This window comes from Protopterus annectens, chromosome 7.part0 (genome assembly GCF_019279795.1).
Source record: "Protopterus annectens isolate FY-2018-M chromosome 7.part0, PAN1.0, whole genome shotgun sequence".
Classification (NCBI taxonomy): domain Eukaryota; kingdom Metazoa; phylum Chordata; order Ceratodontiformes; family Protopteridae; genus Protopterus; species Protopterus annectens.
The window spans coordinates 1,072,463,567-1,072,481,717 of NC_056739.1; the positions used below are offsets into that span (position 1 = coordinate 1,072,463,567).

Here is an 18,151-nt window from a genome sequence, read left to right on the forward strand (position 1 = left end):
TTGTGTTTTTATTTTAGTTATTATTAGCACATGATTTGAAATAAGTTATTGGATGCGTTTCAAGACCTTCAGTTAAATGCACATTCCTGTGAGATATAAAATCTATCTAGCCTAGCCCAGTTTTTGTCTCTTGCTGAGTAATATGTAAATTCACTCTGAACTTCTAGTACTGAATTCATGTCTTCCATGTCAAACATTTTCATAAATTTCTTCAAAAATCTACCCTCCTTTGTTATATTTTCCCTTCTGTGCCCCCAGACGCATCTTCACTGTTGCAAACCAAATTCCAGTCTCCACCTATAAGTAATATTCCTTGCTGAAAGCTGATTATTTCTCCCAGAATTTTCTTAAGCTCCTTTATAGCTGTTTTAGGTGGGATGCAAATGCATGCCAGTGTAATCCTCCTCCCTAGCCAGTAGCCTCTTAGTACTATGTATTTTCTATTTTTTTTTTTTCCTCTTCTGCCACTATTGGAGCTCCTCTTGCAGTTAATATAAGTACTCCTCTTTTCCTTTTCTGCAGATGTTCCACTCAATAACCATCCTGAAAACTTTTCTTTATCTGGTACTGGTGTTTTGGATGGTGCAGTGGTTGTGTTGTCACCTCACAGCAGGAGGTTCTCCAGTTTGATTCTCAGCTGGGGTGCCTTCTGTGTGCAGTCTGCATGTCCTCCCTGAATTTGTGTGGGTTTCCTCTGGGTGCTCTTCCTCCCACATTACAAAGACATACATCTGGAGTGTTTCTCCCCAGGCCTCCGCTGAATATTGGCTTTGTCCCAAGTCAGACTTTCCCGTTCAAGAAATGTTAAATAAATGTATAAATGATCAAATTCACATGTTCAGTTCTTTCCAGGTGTGTCTCCTGTAGCATCACTATTTGCACTCCACATTTTTTAAATGTAGTTCACTACTCTAGCTTTTTTATATTCATCTGTAAGACCATTTAGATTGAAAGACATTACAGAAAGCATCATTTTCTTATATAGTTATTACACCTTTTATGTATAACTACTTTTTTATTAAATATTTGGTTCCAACTTTTGTGTTACATGCATATACAGTCCCGCAGATTGGTCTTTTATACAGTTGTTTCTTGTCATAGCCATTTGCGCCTATGCCACATCTTACATAACTTTTTTTTTTGAAAGCCCTTAAACAGAACAAACAACCCCCCAACCCAACCATAAAACCTATTAACTTAATAATAACATACAAAACTGTGTACGTCTTCAAATATTGGACGTTTTTGTTTCCTAATAAGAACAAAAAGTACTAAGTTGACAGCCACACAGGAAGACTAGAATTAACCAAAAAGAAAGGTTAGTCATGCTAAGATGCATGGTCAGCCTGTGCTGTTAGTAAATGCTATTTGATTTAGACTATCTTTATAGATTTCCCAGCTGAGAAAACACTTGAATGCTTTCAGTAAACACTTTCTCCAAGCCATTTCTCTTTTATTAAATTGTCTTCTAGTGACATGCAAACCAGACAAAAAACTGCTAAGAAGAGTACCTTGTTTACCAGAAAAAAAGCCTTATAGTATTCAATATTCTTTTTCATTTACATGCTTTGTAATAAACTTGTTACTGGATAATGCCTAGCATTTTAAAACAATCATTTACCTATGCAAGCATGGAAAACTTCCTTCCATGCTTTGAGGCAGGTGAGGCAGATGAAAAGTCCCATTGCACATTTACACTGTCACACTATGCCAAGAGTGCACAGGGAGAACAGAGTAACAAAGAAAATAATCTTGAACCACCCCAATAGGATTATGGCTCCTCCTGGTTGGATTTCACCCTGGTGATGGGTAACAAATTAACCAATTGAACGGGACTGCCTGATCACTAGGCAGCAAGGAAAAAGTGGGGAAAAAAGGTAACTGTACTGATGATTTTCAGGAGGGGAAAACCTAGTAGTCAGCCAATGCAGAGGACTCTTACACAAATAGGACGAAGAAGTATCTGTGATTTACACCAGGTTTCTTTGTAAAAGAACTTCTGTAGTATAGTTTACTTGCTGACCGTCTTTTACAAATTGCGCTAGATCTGTGGGAATCAGAACGAGTTAATTATGTCTTAATACTGCTGCTGTAAAACCAAGGACTGTAGTTTTAAAATGTAATGCAGTAATGTTTTACCTTTGCCTTGTAGATCTTTATGTCAGAAGCTGGGAAAATTAATCAGAAGATAAAGGTGTGGTTTAGTGATTACTTCAACATCAGTGATGCAGTTGCTATTGTCACTTTCTTTGTTGGATTTGCCCTGCGGTTTGCCACTGATGAAGTGCACACTGCTGGAAGGTTGACGTATTGTCTCAACATCATATTTTGGTTTGTTCGTCTTTTGGATTTTCTAGCAGTAAATCAACGTGCTGGACCATACGTCATGATGATTGGCAAAATGGTAAGTTCATAAAATCCTGGTAAAGATCCCTGCCCTGAACTGTTATCTTTTGCTGCTTTATTATTATTTGAAAGTATAAACAATGTGCATTATGAACCTCTCATAAAGTGATATGCAATAAGTAAACATTGTTTGTTTGCTGACTGGGAATCAACAAATCCTTTGTCGACTCTTTCAGCCATGTCTTTAGACATTTATAGGGTTAGCCACTTAGCCAGCATGAAAGGTGGGAGAAAACTGGAGAACCTCATAAAACCCAAGCATCCATGGAAAGAACATACAAACTGCTCAGACAGTAACAGGAAACGTTAAGCACTGAACCAACATACTACTGATATTTTCATATAATATTTCAATGTTCAGTAATATTTATGATTCCAGTAGTTTTTTAATCTGCTCTGCTTGTTTAAAGATCTGTAGCTGAGCGTTTATGATGTTTCAGATTTCTAATGAGCTTTATGTATGCTTGATTCTGGTATTACACCATGCAGCCTGATTGTCTTTTGAAAAGAGAAACCTTGAACATCTTCATCTGTCCTCAGGGTAGTGTCCTGATTATTGATGGCAAGCTCATCATATTCCCATTTCTTAAAGCTTTCCCCCTTCCCCCTTCATGTGTCCAAAGAGGAGTTTTTTTTATTAGCTGTGTGTGTGGGGGGGGGGGTATGTCCCCCCTCCTTCCCACAATGATGGGCTGTGACTATAAGAAAAGTAAATAAAGAGAATATCCATTGAATATTACATGGTGTAAAGCTGCTGAAGTGCTTTTATATATCGTGTACATTTATGTACAGTTATCACTTTTTAATGCTGTCATGTGGTGTAGTTCTTTTAAGAATTAATCTAAACTGTAATGCATTGCAGTTTCTGAACTGTAGTCGTTCCAGTTTGAGATAGCTGTCATGTTTGTAATAAAAGTTAACTGTTTGAAACTAATGCTGAGTTCTGACACTTCTGACCTCACCAATGATGTAAGTAGTATTTATGATGTAGCAACTTCTGACACGGTGTTAGAACTGGGATTTTGTCAATGAACAAAAGCCGAAAAACACATTCACAGCTTTCAAAAATGCATCACACCATCTTGAATGATTTGAAACTTGAGTCAAATTCTTTAACTGAAAACCATTGATGTTATGTGATCCTATCTCGCCTACATTCTGAACTGATGGGTTCGGAGCCGATCCCTCGGCTCCGACTCGGCACGCTTATGCTATAGAGCGAGGCCTCTAATTGGCTGAGCTATCTTTATCCCAGGATGCACCACCACTAATCCCCCAGATCTCGTTGCCGCTATCAAGCTTAGACGTGGTTTCAACATTGGCTGGTCTAAGTACTAGTTATTAGGCTTTTTCCTGTCACAAATTTCCTTTCTTTGAACCCAAAAGCTGTTTTAACAGCTATTGTTGTTATATCGTGTGTTTGGTGAAGTTGTGTTAGTAAATTCGTGATTTTTTTTAGTCAGGGAAGGTTTCCCGTTTCAGTTAGAGGGGCCTTCCCCTGTTACTTTGCTGCTTGTGTAATTTCTTGGGTCAAGTACCCGTTTAAGTTAGAGGGTCTTGACTCTCTCTCTCTATCTTTCACTCTTTTTTGTCTGTTTACTGTTAGTGTTCAAAAAAAAAAAAAAAAAAATTTTTTTTAATATATTTTTTGTTAAAGTTGTATTGAACTGTCTGTAACTAAAAGTTTAGTGTTGTTTTCGCTGATATTGGTTCTTTGGCAAAGCAGTTATGTCGAAAGAACACAAACCCTCCGGGTTTAAGAAATGCACGAGGTGTGGTTTTAAAATGTCCATAACGGACGACCACGCCTCGTGCGTCTATTGCTTAGGTGCTAAGCATTTACAAGAGTCGTGTAGTGTGTGCCACGCGTTCTCTTCTAGAGTCCTCCAAGAGAGGAAAAACAAATTAATCCTCAAGGGATTAATCAAGCCTTCCTTCGAGGAGGCTTTATCTTCCTCTCCGTCTCCTACTAAAAAGAAGAAAGCATCGGCTCCGACCAGTCAGTCGGAACCGACTGCTAAAAAATCCAAGCAGACTTCTCCATCGGCTCCACGGACTTCGGAGCCGAGGTTGGAACGGTCTGCCTCGATGCCTCCAGCCTCGACCCCTCTGGTTTCGAAGCCGAGGTCTGGGGCATCGAGAGGCGGGTCACCCTCATCGGCTCCACTGATATTGGAGCCGATCAGGGTTACCGGCTCAGACTCTTCCCCCTCGGAGCCGATAGTTGTTGAGTCCTTTCGGAGCCGGTCCCCGAGCCCTTCGGAGCCGATGGAGAAATCGGTTCGGGCCCGATCGGTATCCTCTAGGTCATCCAAGAAGTCTGATTTGGACATCGACAGGGTGCTCCTTCGACTCTTCCAGTCTCCAGTGTTCCAAAAGCTTGTTTCGGCTCCAGCCCATTTGGCTTCAGAGCCGATGGTCCACTCCCTTACTGTGGTTCCTCCTCCAACAGCTTCGGCACCGTTGGAGCCGGTGCTGGTGGAACCTGTGGAGGTGTTAGGGTCGGGCCCGACCCTTGCTCCAACTCCGGCTCTTGGGTCGGAGTTCAGTACACGGACTTCTTCCTTCGGCCCTTGGGGGGAGGCTTCGAGATTGATGCTCTCGGTCCCAAGTCTCCCTCTTGGTGCGTCGGCGGCGGGAGTACCGTCCACTGTCATGGCCACGGAGGTGGGACCCTCCCAGGATTCTGGTGGTCCCGCCTTCAGGGCTATGAGGAGCGCTTTAGCCAAATCTTCCTTGGCTACCTCCACGGTTTCCCCAGCTACCTCCCTGCATACGGAGACTGGGTCGTTGGCAGTCCCCCTGTCTTTAGACAGCGGAGCCCCTGGGCCTCAGGTTACCCCCGCTGGGGTTTCTCCCCCTCCTGGAGGTCCTTATGAAGCCTCTTCGTAAGAACCCCCCAGGAAAAGGTCGTGCAAGAGGAAGCACGTTGACTCCCCTGATGAGTCTTTGACATCCGACACCGATCTCGATGATGCAGAGGGGTCCCCTAAGTCGTCCTCGGATGATGTCTCCTTTGCAGACATCCTGGAAGCCCTAAAACAGCGAGGCGGCTGGCAGTCCAAACCTCCCTCTGCTGATGAGTCGGTGTTCCTGAAGGCCTTCCGGGCTCAGCCCTCCGCCTCCTGGGTGTCTCCGCCCTTCGACGAGCTCTTTGATTTGATCTGTCGAAGGGCGTGGGAACACCCAGACTCTGTGGAACCGGTGCCTGGTCGTCCGAACAAATTTCTCTCGGCGCCCCCTGATAGAGAGCTCCTTACTAAAGGTGTGGCTGTAGATGCTTTGGTGGTGGCATCTGCTACCCAGCAAGATGTAGCAGAGGCTTCTACGTCCGTCCATCCTCCTAATAAGGAGTCTAGGAGCATGGATCGGTACAGAAAGCGCACCCTTAGTTCAGCGGCCTTTACACTAAGGTCCTTGAATTACCTGACGCACTTTACCAGATTTCAGAGGGATCTGATTAAGGAGCTATCCGATACCCTCTTGGGTAACCTGCCTGAGGAGCTAGCCCAGACGGTTGGCTCTCAGCTGGCTACAATGTCGTCCATTTCGAACTCGTCCATGAGGCTCATTTCGTATGCGGCCGAAGGGGCGAGTAGAGCGGCGGGTACAGGCATTGCTCTACAGAGACAAGCCTGGCTCTGCCTGTGTCATTTCGCGGAGGCCTTTAAGTCTTCATTTGCCGACGCCCCCTTTGATGGGTCCTCCCTGTTTGGACCCAAGGTAAAAGACACACTAACCCGCTGTGAACAGGAGGGTAAGACTCTGACTGCCGTAGGGGCACAATTTTCCACTCCCTTTCGGCCTTATCCCAAGGCTAAAAGAGGAGGGAAAATGTGGTTCCGTAGATCTCAGAAGCCTTACCCCTCTCAGCAGGAAGGCTCCCCTTCCAGAGGCAGAGGAGGGGGAAATTCATCCGGAAGACACCGTCCCAGAGGCGGCAGAGGCCCTCGCAACACTGGAGACCGCGAGTCCTTTCGTGGCTCTTCAGCCTTTCATAGTCCCTGAGGGATTGCCCGGCTGTGCTGCTCCGGACCCAGTCGGGGGTCATTTCTCCAAGCACCTGAAGGCCTGGGAAGGGATTACTCAGGACCGATGGGTGCTTCGGATTATCGCCGGAGGTTACTCCATCCCATTCTCTCACCCCATCCCTCAGTCCAAAAAAATCCCGGACCCGCCACCCAGTCAATGGGATACCGCAGCCTCAGAAGTTTCAAAGCTGCTGCAAAAAGGAGTCATCCAACCGGTCCCCGTAGACCAGATTGGATTAGGGACTTACTCAAGATTCTTTTTGGTGCCAAAAAAGACCGGGGACTTGAGGCCCATTTTGGACCTCAGCATCCTAAACCGTTCAGTCAGAAAGTCCAAGTTCCGAATGGTCACTCTACAAACCATTCTCCCATTGCTGGAGAAAGGTGTTTGGATGTGCTCCATAGATCTCAAGGACGCTTATTATCATATCATGGTACATCAAGCGTCCAGGAGACATCTGCGCTTCAGCCTAGGAGGCAGTCATTTTCAGTTCCGTGCGCTGCCCTTTGGTCTCACCACAGCCCCCAGGGTGTTCACCAAGTGCTTGGCAGTAGTGACTGCTCACCTGAGAAGTCTAGGATTCCAGGTGTTTCCGTATCTAGATGACTGGCTCCTAACTGCCACCTCCAAGCATCTACTTCTGCGGAGCCTACAAGCCACTATCTTACTGGGCAATTCCCTCGGAATCACCTTCAATTGGCCAAAGTCTGTGTTGCGGCCATCTCAACGAACAAGATTCATAGGGGTAGAGATAGACTCAAACCAAATGCGGGTCTATCTACCTTCTGACAGAATTCAAACCATACAAAATCAAGTTCGAGCCTTACTTCCCAGGTCCAAAGCCCCAGCCAGAATGGTCCTGCAGCTATTGGGATCCATGTCTGCCACGGTTCTTCTAGTCCCCTTGGCAAGGTTGCACATGAGAATCCTCCAGTGGCTTCTTTCAGCTCAGTGGTCCTTTCAGGAACTCCCTCTCAGTCACCTCATATGGATCACGGAATCTTGCAAACGGGACCTTCGCTGGTGGCTAGTGCCCTCCAATTTGGATCAGGGACGACCCTTTGTTCTTCCTCCTCCGGCGGCCACTTTGACCACGGACGCCTCCCAGATGGGGTGGGGGGGCATTCCCTGGGCAGGTCAGTCCAAGGCAAATGGCACCCGGAAGAGACTCTTCTTCATATCAACATCCTAGAAATGAGGGCAGTACTCCTGTCCCTTCAAGCCCTTCACGATTATCTCCCTCAGGGCGTAATCACTGTTCACTCAGACAACATGTCATTTGTCTGGCACCTGAACAAACAGGGAGGGACCAGATCCTATCCTCTTTGCAGAGAAGCCATGAGAGTTTGGGAATGGGCAGTCTCGACCAAACGCTTCCTAGTGGCTACTCACATACCGGGCAAGTCCAATGTCATAGCCGACAGATTGAGCAGAACCATCCTCTCTCCTCACGAATGGTCTCTGAATATGACAGTGGCAAGTCAGATTTTCAGCGAATGGGGAGTTCCGTGTTGCGACCTCTTCGCGATTCCTCTGAATGCGAAGTGCAAAGAATTCTTCTCCCTAATCCCGGCTCCGGGGAAGAGCCCCATGGACGCATTAGTCCATCCTTGGCCCACCGGCTTGCTTTATGCCTTCCTCTCCAGTTCCTCTCCTCCCCAGGGTGATTCAAAAGGCATCTCTCTTGGGGAGCAAAATGATCTTGATTGCTCCTTACTGGCCTCGTCAAGTGTGGTTCCCCTATCTTCGGAAACATGCCCTGGAAGGTCCATGGTTTCTGGATCAGATACCAGACCTACTGGTTCATCAGTCGGGACTATTCCACCAGTCCCTACACACCTTAAAATTGACGGCTTGGCTCCTCCTCTTCCGACGATAGTCAGGAGTCATACATTGGATCCAGATGTTGTACACATATTATCTTCGCCTATAAGTCTGCTACAAAGAAACTGTATTCTAGCAAATGGAAAAGGTTTGCTATTTGGGCTCAACTCCGGGGCCTGGACCCCATTTCTATTCCCGTGGCAGAAGTACTAAAATTTCTGACCTCTCTTTTCAATCAAGGCTCTTCAGTTTCTACCATCAAAGTACAATTGGCAGCAATTTCTAATTTTCACGAATCTATAGACCCACCTTTAATGAGCAACAGATTGTGTAAGACCTTCTTGAAAGGTGCTGCTCTATTAAGACCTCCGATTTCTCATCCTGCACCTTCATGGGATCTCGATATAGTATCACGCGCCTTGACTTCTTTCCCCTTTGAACCAGCAGCCACATGTGATCTAAAGTTTCTATCATGGAAGACAGCCTTTCTGGTGGCGATTACTTCTGCCAGAAGAGTTTCAGAGCTTCAAGCTTTGTCAGTGAAACCCCCGTACTTGGTTTTTCATAAAGACAGAGTATCCCTCAGACCAAATCCTTCTTTTGCTCCTAAAGTTTGTTCCACTTTCTGCTTACAACAATCGTTAGAGCTTCCAGTTTTTTTCCCAAAATACTCTAACAAAGCGGAGTTCATATTCCACACACTAGATGTCCACAGACAGTTACGTTTTTATTTAGACAGGACCAAACAAACAAGGAAAACAGATCAGTTGTTTGTATCCTTTGCAGATAACAGATTGGGCAACGCTGTCACAAAGGTCACTATTGCCAAATGGAACAGGGACTGTATTACTCAAGCATATATTTATTCTAACAAAGAGCTTACCACCTCTGTCAAGGCTCATTCTACAAGGGCTATGTCTACTTCGGTAGCATTTCATTCTAAGCTTGCTATTAGTGACATTTGTGCTGCGGCTACATGGTCTTCCCCGCACACCTTCATTTCCCACTACAAATTAGATGTGGCATCTAGAGGACGAGCTTCATTTGGTTCCACAGTGCTCAGGAGTGTTTTCCAATGAGCCACCCGGGATTTAGGTGCTAGGGACGCTGTCCCATCAGTTCAGAATGTAGGCGAGATAGGATCACATAACATCTTTTAGTTATGTACTCACCATAACTTCAGATGTTTGGGATCCATCTCTACATTCTAATAACCCACCCTCCTTCCCCCTTCCTTGGAGATCAGAGGATATCAGAAGGTCCGAATCCTGTTGTTTCATCTTGAAACATCTAACAATGTTATATAACCAAGTTGTGCATGTGTGCATGAATGCGGACAAACAAGATCTGGGGAATTAGTGGTGGTGCATCCTGGGATAAAGATAGCTCAGCCAATTAGAGGCCTCGCTCTATAGCATAAGCGTGCCGAGTCGGAGCCAAGGGATCGGCTCCGAACCCATCAGTTCAGAATGTAGGCGAGATGGATCCCAAACATCTGAAGTTATGGTGAGTACATAACTAAAAGTTTTGCCTCTTAAAGTCCTCCTTTAACCAAATTAAAACAATTTCAATAAGAAGTAACAAATGTTTTATACTGTGAAGTTTAACCCATCAGAGCTGTTTGATTTCTCAAAACCCATTGGCTGGTGTATTTAGAGGCAGCTTTGCATGATTTCATTTAGTAATGAAATTATATAAAAAAGTCGGAAAAGATCTAGGTAAACACTATTTTGTTATGCCATTGACTGAGAGTTCAAGGCCATATACAGTTCCTTTGCATTCAAAGAGGGCCCAAGTGTTGTACGTAAATGTCAGTGATAGCAAACATTTTGCACCAAATAGAAATGCATTTCATAAGAAGACATGTTTTCACAGATGTCTACAATATAAGGGTGAATGTGTTGAAGCTTTTTTAAAGCAGTTGTATGAACTGGCAGAAAGTTGTGGCTTTGATGGCGTAAAAGATGAACAAATAAGAGACAAATTGTGATTGAGCTAACTGATGGTGAAGAGTCTCAAAGATTATTGTTTGAAGTTAATTTAACTTTAGAAAAAGCAGTTAAAATCACCAGATATGCTGAACTAGTAAAAGGGAAAATGCAGTTTTTAACATGGCAAATAATGTGTGTGTTAACACAAAGTTAATAGCAGGCTTTGTTAAAAGCATAATGTTATTCAAACTAAATGAATGAGAAGCATTGTGAAAATAAACCTGGCAAATGCATGAGGTATTGACTATTACTATGAGTCAGAGCAGTTTGTTGAATATGGCAGAAAGTGTAACAGACTGTTGTCATTTGTAAAACAAAACTGATTAAAGAGGTTGCCTCTGAAAATATAAATGAGACTAAAATAATATGCGAAAAGTATTTTCTTGGCTGATGTAGAAGTAGAGTAGCAAATTAAATTTCCTATATGTGGCATTCCTGCACATTTCAAAATAGATACAACAGCTGATGTTACTGTGAGATCGTATGCTGCATATAAGTTTCTCAAAGCATCTGCACGAAACAAAACTGAAATTCCGTAGCCCTGCAGGCAAACTCAGCTTCATTGGTAGATTTTTAAACATAGCTGAGTGGAAGGAGCACAAGGTTGTGTTTTATGTGCTGGATTGGGCCTTGCGTAAATAATCTGCTCAGCAGAGCTACAGTATGTGAAATTAGCTTAATTGCTAGAATAAATGATGTCAGTGTAGTCATGTATGGTGGAAATAAAGGTCTTGCTTACTCAACCTTACTCAACCTGGTGGACTTCTTTGAGAAGTTTATCAAAGCAGTAGACTAGGGCAAAATGGTCTGTAATTTCTACCGTGACCTGTCTAAGGGATTTGACACATTACCCCACTGGGGCATTGTAGACAAGCTCACTAAGTTAGTTCTGAACTTCTGCATCACCTGTTTGGATAGCCAACTTGGGTCATGGATAGGAACCAAGAAGTTAGGTTAGGGCAGTCTACCTCCACAAAAAGGCCAGTTACTGGCAGAGTACCTCAGTGCTCAGTCCTTGGTCCGCTTCTGTTTGGCATCTACTTCTCTGAAGTCATGGCTAAAGTCAAGGGCCTCTGGCTGCCAAGTTTACAGATGATTTTAAACAAGGTGCAGTCATTGAATCCCCATGACACAAATGCTCTTCAAGAAGGCCTGACAAAGACTGATAACTATTGACAGAATCACTGTCTGAAACTTTGCCAAGAAGTGCATAATAATATCCTCCAGAAGGATGGCCACCCCTGCAAATTATTACATTGATAAATATACCCTTAAGAGTAGACCCAGTGGTTGTAAAGAAAGCATTCTATGTTTTTTAACCTCTAAGCAAGTAAGTGGCTTCCAAGTCCAAAGACATATTTGTCCATTGAAATTTAACCCTCATTACGCCATTCATTGAGTACAGTTTCCCTTTGGTATGTACCTGACCAGGCTATGGTTAAACAGTGACTCCAATGGTCTGGATAGGTCATGTTTCAGACTAATTAGGAGGTGTATTAGGATATTAACAGGGCTCCTCTATTCAGTGTTTTTGGTCCTAGAGAGCACAGCTAGGACCTGCTCCCTAGTAATAGTTTGGGGGGATTTGTTTGATTGTTTTTCCTGGGGGAGCAAGGGATAAAACTGGAGCCAAATTTGTTGGTCAGCAGATTTGCCTTATCTTTTGGCTTTGTGTAGATAGCTCCATTTGCAGTCAGTTCTACACACTGCTGTGTTGCCTTTGATATTTTGGACATAGTTAAAGAAAGCCTTGTGGCTGTTCTTTGTTTGCGGTGTTATCTTTACCTCTGTTTTAGAGTTAGAAGACTTAATTTGCCCTCTTAGTTGTTTTCTTAGATTGATGAGAGTGTTTTTATCTTATGTGTGTTGCACTTCCTAATCTTGGTAATGCCTTTTTTTACTTTTGTTGTATAACTTGTTTATGTGTGGATTCCATCAGGATGGTTTATTTTTTGAGTTAGTACTGAGCTTATTTCTAGTAGGTGCAACTCTCTCTGTGAGTTTATTGACGTGATTGTACGGGGTTTTTGTGAACAATTCTGCATAGGGAGCTGTGTTCTCAGGGTTTGGGGTTCTTGAAGTTTTAACAGATTATCACTTAATAATAGGGCATTTGCTGTAAAACTGTTCCACATGTTACGTGGTTTGCCAGGGTCACTGAACTGATTTTTATTTCAAAGGAGAAAATGTTGTGGTATGACCTTACCAGAGAGGAAACTACACTGGTGAAAGAGGGTGCAGCTTTCTCCCATGTTTGTGAGTACCAATTTGATTGTTTGCTCCCCTAGTGGACATATGGACTATCTGGTCCAACGTGCTTAAAATTACAAAGTCCAGGGATCTCTGGACCTGTACGTTTGTGGTCATGTACGTATCCCATTTATAGTGGGGTAGTTGAAGTCACCCAAGTATATGGTATTGGGTTGAAGAGTGAGGGCCTCCAGTATGTCCAAGTATGAGTTGTGGGTTTCTTGGGTTATAGAGGGTGGCCTGTAGCTTGCAAGGATATACCTTTGGTCCCAGTCTGTCCAGTAGCTGGCCTTAATGTGGGGAGGGCATTGTAGCCCTGCTCTGCCCGGGTGCTCGCCATGGATTTAAAACATGTGTCAGTAACTGCACAGATGTCTACATTCTCTAAGGCGAGGAGAGCTTGAAGGGAGTGGAATTTCCTGTTTTGGCTGCTGGCATTGAACAGTAACACCTTTAGATTTCCTTGGGTTGATTTTGCTATGTTGAAAGGTTTCTCAGTTTGGCATTGCTTAAAAAGCACTGTGGAGGAGGGCCATGTTTTAACCAGTGTTTGAAAACCTGGAGGAGACAGGTGTCGATCACCCTTATAAAAGTAACTTGGCTTGTTAACTATATCCTCCCATGCTGACAAATATTGTACCCCCTTGGAATGACACCAGAAAGTAAGCTGGTTGTTGAAGTCAGTAATTTTTTTTACATATTGTGGCATCATACATAGTGAAGGTATAATGCTGCTCAATGCTAAGCACATTCCAGTCTGGGACACACAGTCTGAGAGCTCATAACGTCTCTCTTTGTGTAGTCCAGGGAGGTACGTCTCTGGTCATTTACACCCACATGGGTTATAACAGAGTCATACCGGTACTTTTTTGAAATGGCTTGAGTGCATGGATGATTTGATGGACCCTGGCCCTTGATAGACAACTGACTGTAATTTACTCCTTATTCAGCCTGGTGAGCAGGACATCTGTATGTGTCGCAGTGGAGTCTTCTGTGCTTAAAACATTGGGTGGCGTGTTGGTTTGCCTTATAAACTTTGTATTTGAGGTTCCAAAGGGTGTGGCTGTTAAGTGTTGTGTTGGGTGTTTGCTCTGGTGGGGGATTCATTTTGTAGGATGCATGTCTAGGAGGTCTTTTGAGCTTAGGAAGGTTGCTTGAATGTGCCTCAGTATATGTTGGCCTGTTTGGGCAGTCAATACTATGTGTGATGGCTGTAATGCTTACAGCACCAACAACCTGATTATTATCTTGAGTGCTTTTGTATGAAAATTTTGCCTCATGTGACATTGTGTAACTACATCTCTCACATACTGTTTCCATTTCTCTAAAGATTTGTTGGTTGTCAGAATGCCCATATCTACCAAGCTGGTGTTAGAGAAATAGGGAAAGTGCCCATTCATGGTGTTAGGTCTTTTTTAGGTGAACTACAAAGGAATGGTACAGTAGGCTAAAATGGCACTTGAAGGGCAAAAACTAGAACTAAGCTATGTATGATTGAATTTGTAAGGCAGTGCTCTTCAGTGCACATACAAGTCACTCTTTGTGCACCTGAGTGCTGAGTAAAGTTGCAGGGGAACTTTTATAGGGAAAATTTATTTTCTAAGGGCCTGCATCTATACATGGCATTGAACACCACTGGATGTGGCAGCAAAACTCAAAAGAAAAATGACTAAAACAACTAAAATACCTTCTGGTTAATGAAGCGATCTTACTTTAAGCCTCCCTGTGTGTTTCCCAGATCAGACCATCCAGGTTACCTTTCTGCCACTACTAGAATTGTAGCCCCAGTCTTTGTGGAAGAACACACTTTAGTTCGCAAAAGTGAAAAGGTACCAGAAACAAAACAAAAACACCTATCTGCAACAAGTAATTAATAAGATGATTCTGTGATAAACAATCCAGCAATGAGGAACACACACTTTAAGGCAATTTCAAAGCACACTAACTTCCTAGACCAAGGAAAATGGCGTACACTGTACAGTGATGAAATACAGAAAACTGCATTAAAAATGTGTAAATACAGCATCAGTCTTCAGAAATAGCTTAGAAAATTGCAGTATTTCAATTTAAAGTACTTGTCTTATCTTGGATGGCACCAGTCTAAGCCAAACACTCTGAGAACACAGGTGTGAACGTCAAGCATTTGAGCTCAGTGGAACTGTGCCAAGAGCTGGGCAAACGTGCTGAATTTTTAGACTCAAAGAAAAGTGACTAAACTAACTAAAAAGCCCTCTGGCCAATCCCTTGTGTTTTTCACAGCTTGATCAGACCAGGCTACCTTTCTACTACTACTAGAGTTGCAGTCCCAGTCTTCTTAATGTAAAAACACACTTAATTTAGCCAAAAGTAAAAAGGCACCAAGTTTATACAACAAGTAATTTTCACTGTGTCTCCCAAGTCAGACAGGCCAGGCTGTCTTTCTACTTGCCACTAGAATTTGCAGTCCCAGTCTTCTTTATGTAAAAGCAGGCTTGACTAGCCAAAAGTGAAAAGGTACCAGAAACAAATCAAACTAGCTGCAAGTAATTATTACTCTAAGCTTCCTGTGCATTTCCCAACTCAGACATACCAGGCTACCTTTCTACTACCACAGTAATTGCAGTCCCAGTCTTCTTAATGTATTCAAATGTAATTTGGATCATTAGATGGGGAATCATAAATTTACCCCTGCTCTAACATCTGTCTCTCTGTTAGAAGAAGCTTACAGACACTTGGCCACTCATGTCCAAGTTATATATAGTGCTCCCTCTCATAAACCTGCAGGGCCAAAGCCTGCCCAGTACTTCTGGGAAGCATAACTAGGGTTAAAGTGGAACTTTATGGTCATTAGCTTAGTATTCTCCTGTAATCTTATAACTGACTGTCAAAGAGTTATGATCATGCTAAAACCAAATCGTACTCCAAATGCTTTAACCTCAACCAGAAGGGGTATCATTTTCTATAATGTCCAAAGTAGAGGTGGAACTTAAATGAATTCAAAGCTTTGACATTATTGAAAGTGCAACTGAATTGACTGAGTGGTGTGGTCCCTTGGTCCCAGTAATTTAAGGCTGGTTGAGTGAAAATGCGTGTAGATTTAAAAAAAAAAAAATTTAAAAAGCTCTGTGATGCAGTTGTGGGAAAGGTTCATTCTACCTATATTAGAAGATACAGCATCCAAGCTTGTTAATGCAAAGGTGTTTTCCACACTTCATGGTTTTAATATATTTTGGAAAATAATTGTAGAAGAGAGTGAAAACTGAAAAACTGCAAATATTCACTACTCCTGTGGAAGGTTTTGATCTGATGTTGTCAGTCTTCATTCATTCTTGACTGATGGGTTCAGTTCTGACCTCTCACACAGCCTACCTGGACCTCGCAAAAGCCTTCGATACAATACCCCACTCGGGCATTATAGATAAGCTCACCAGCTTAAATATAAACCCCTATGTCACTAGATGGGTTGCAAACTGGCTCAAGGACAGAACCCACATGGTTAGAATTGCTGGAGCCATGTCAGACTCCAAACCAGTTACAAGTGGCGTCCCACAAGGCTCAGTCCTGGGACTTCTCTTGTTCGGTATATATTTCTCAGAGGTACAGGCCAACACGGAAGGACTGTGGCTGACCAAGTTCGCAGATGACTGCAAACTGGGCACCATAATCGACTCTCCAGCCGACACAAGCATCCTCCAAAAGGGCCTCATAGAAACAGACAACTGGTGCCAGAGCCATGGCCTCAAGCTAAACGCCAAAAAGTGTATAGTCATCCCATTTGGCAAAAACAAATTGCCCACAAATTACCACATAGGTGGTAATCCATTAAGTACAGAAGAAGTAATTAAGGACCTGGGGACCCAAGTTGATAGCAATCTCTCATTTGACAACCACGTGGCCAAAGTGGTTAGAAAAACATTTTATATAGCCCACCTAATCATGAAGGGATTCACATCTAGATCAGGGAGGTCATCGTGCCTCTTTACTCATTCCTCATCAGGCCCATAATTGAGTACAATGTCCCTTTTGGGATGTACCTTACCAGACACCTGCAGCAACTGGAAAGACCCCAAAAGTACCTCACCAAGAGGATCAAAGGGCTCAATTCCTGCCAGGAAAGAAAAATACTCTGGCAGACTAACTAAGCAGAAACCTCATGGACCCTCACGGGTGGAAACTAAATCCACAGTTATACAGCATGATAACAAGGAAATGGGGATGGTCAGACATAGATCTTTTTGCCTCTCCTCACAACTGCCAGCTACAGAGATTCTGCACAAGGACGTATCACTCACAAGCATGGAAAGTGGATGCTTTATCATTCAGTTGGAAAACCCTAACAGTTTATGCCTTTCCACCACTGCCTCTCCTTCCCAAGGTGCTCCTAAAAGTCATACAAGAGAAGCCAAAATGATTCTGATTGCCCCAGACTGGCCACGCCAGCACTGGTACCCAATCCTAAAGAGCTTGTCTCAAGGCCCAGCCTGGACTTTACCTCAAATTCCTCATCTTCTGACTCAACAAAACAATCAGATCCTGCACAGCCAACTCAGAACCTTAAATCTGGCTGCATGGCAGATAATATAACCACTCAGAACATTTTGGGAGCCAGGATGCCCAGCACCAGGAAATCTTATGCAGAAAAATGGAATAGATTCTGTGCTTGGAACCAGGCACAATGACTTGAACCACTTGTTCCAAATATTCCTCAGATTTTACAATACCTAACTGAGATGCCAGACAAAGGCATACTATCCTTCTCATCAATTAAGATCCATGCCTCTGCCATTTTGGCTCATTACAATATGGAACCTCCTATTTTCTCTCATCCACTGCTAAGACAGTACCACAGAGGGGGCAAAAAACATAAGACCCCCAAGGAGAGCACCGATACCTACATTGGACCTCAACTTTGTTTTAGAAAAGCTCACACTGCCTCCTTTTGAGCCAGCCAATACAGCTGATATAAAATTCTTATCATGGAAAACTGCTCTGCTCCTAGCAATAACTTCAACAAGAAGAGTCTGAGTTACAAGCATTAATGGCAGTGGAACCTTTTATCATTTTTCATCCGGACAGGATTTCTCTAAGGACAAACCCAACTTTTATACCAAAGGTAGTATCCAGTGTGGCTCTTAACCAAACTATTCATTTGCCAACATTTTATCCAAATCCCCAGAATGAAGAGGAGAGACTTCTGCACTCTTTGGATATACACAGGCAGCTACACTTCTACTTGGACAAAACAAAAGCTTTCAGAAAAACTGAGCAACTGTTTGTAGCATATGCTGCAGGATCACAAGGAAAGGCTATTTCAAAGCAGACTATTTCAAAATGGATAGGACACTGTATTCGTTTCTGCTATGCACAGCATGGCAAGTCAGTGCCTAAGAATATTAGGTTACATTCTATCAGGGCAGCAGCCACTTCAGCAGCCTTTCTCAGAGGAGTACCAAGCAAAGAAATTTTGGAGGCTGCAACTTGGAGTTCAGTGCACACTTTTACCAAGCACTACCACTTACCTCTTTACTCTAAATCCAGAGCAGGCTTTGCCACTGCAGTTCTGCAGGGCCTCATAGCCACTCCTAATCCTGTTTAGGCCCAGCCACCCAACCTCAGCTTTGGGATTCAACCCAAGTGTAATGACTGCAACAGTGAAACACGATGAACAT

At 43.4% G+C, this 18,151-nt stretch overlaps 1 protein-coding gene across 1 annotated transcript in view; it reads left to right on the top strand.

Moving 5' to 3' along the window:
* The window catches only part of TRPM7 (transient receptor potential cation channel subfamily M member 7), a 1,848,525-nt gene that overhangs the window by 1,160,301 nt on the left and 670,073 nt on the right, over positions 1-18,151 (top strand). Inside the window, exon 19 of the mRNA XM_044076371.1 lies at positions 2,153-2,404. Within this exon, the coding sequence (XP_043932306.1) occupies positions 2,153-2,404 (252 nt within the window). The remainder of the gene's footprint in view (positions 1-2,152; positions 2,405-18,151) is intronic.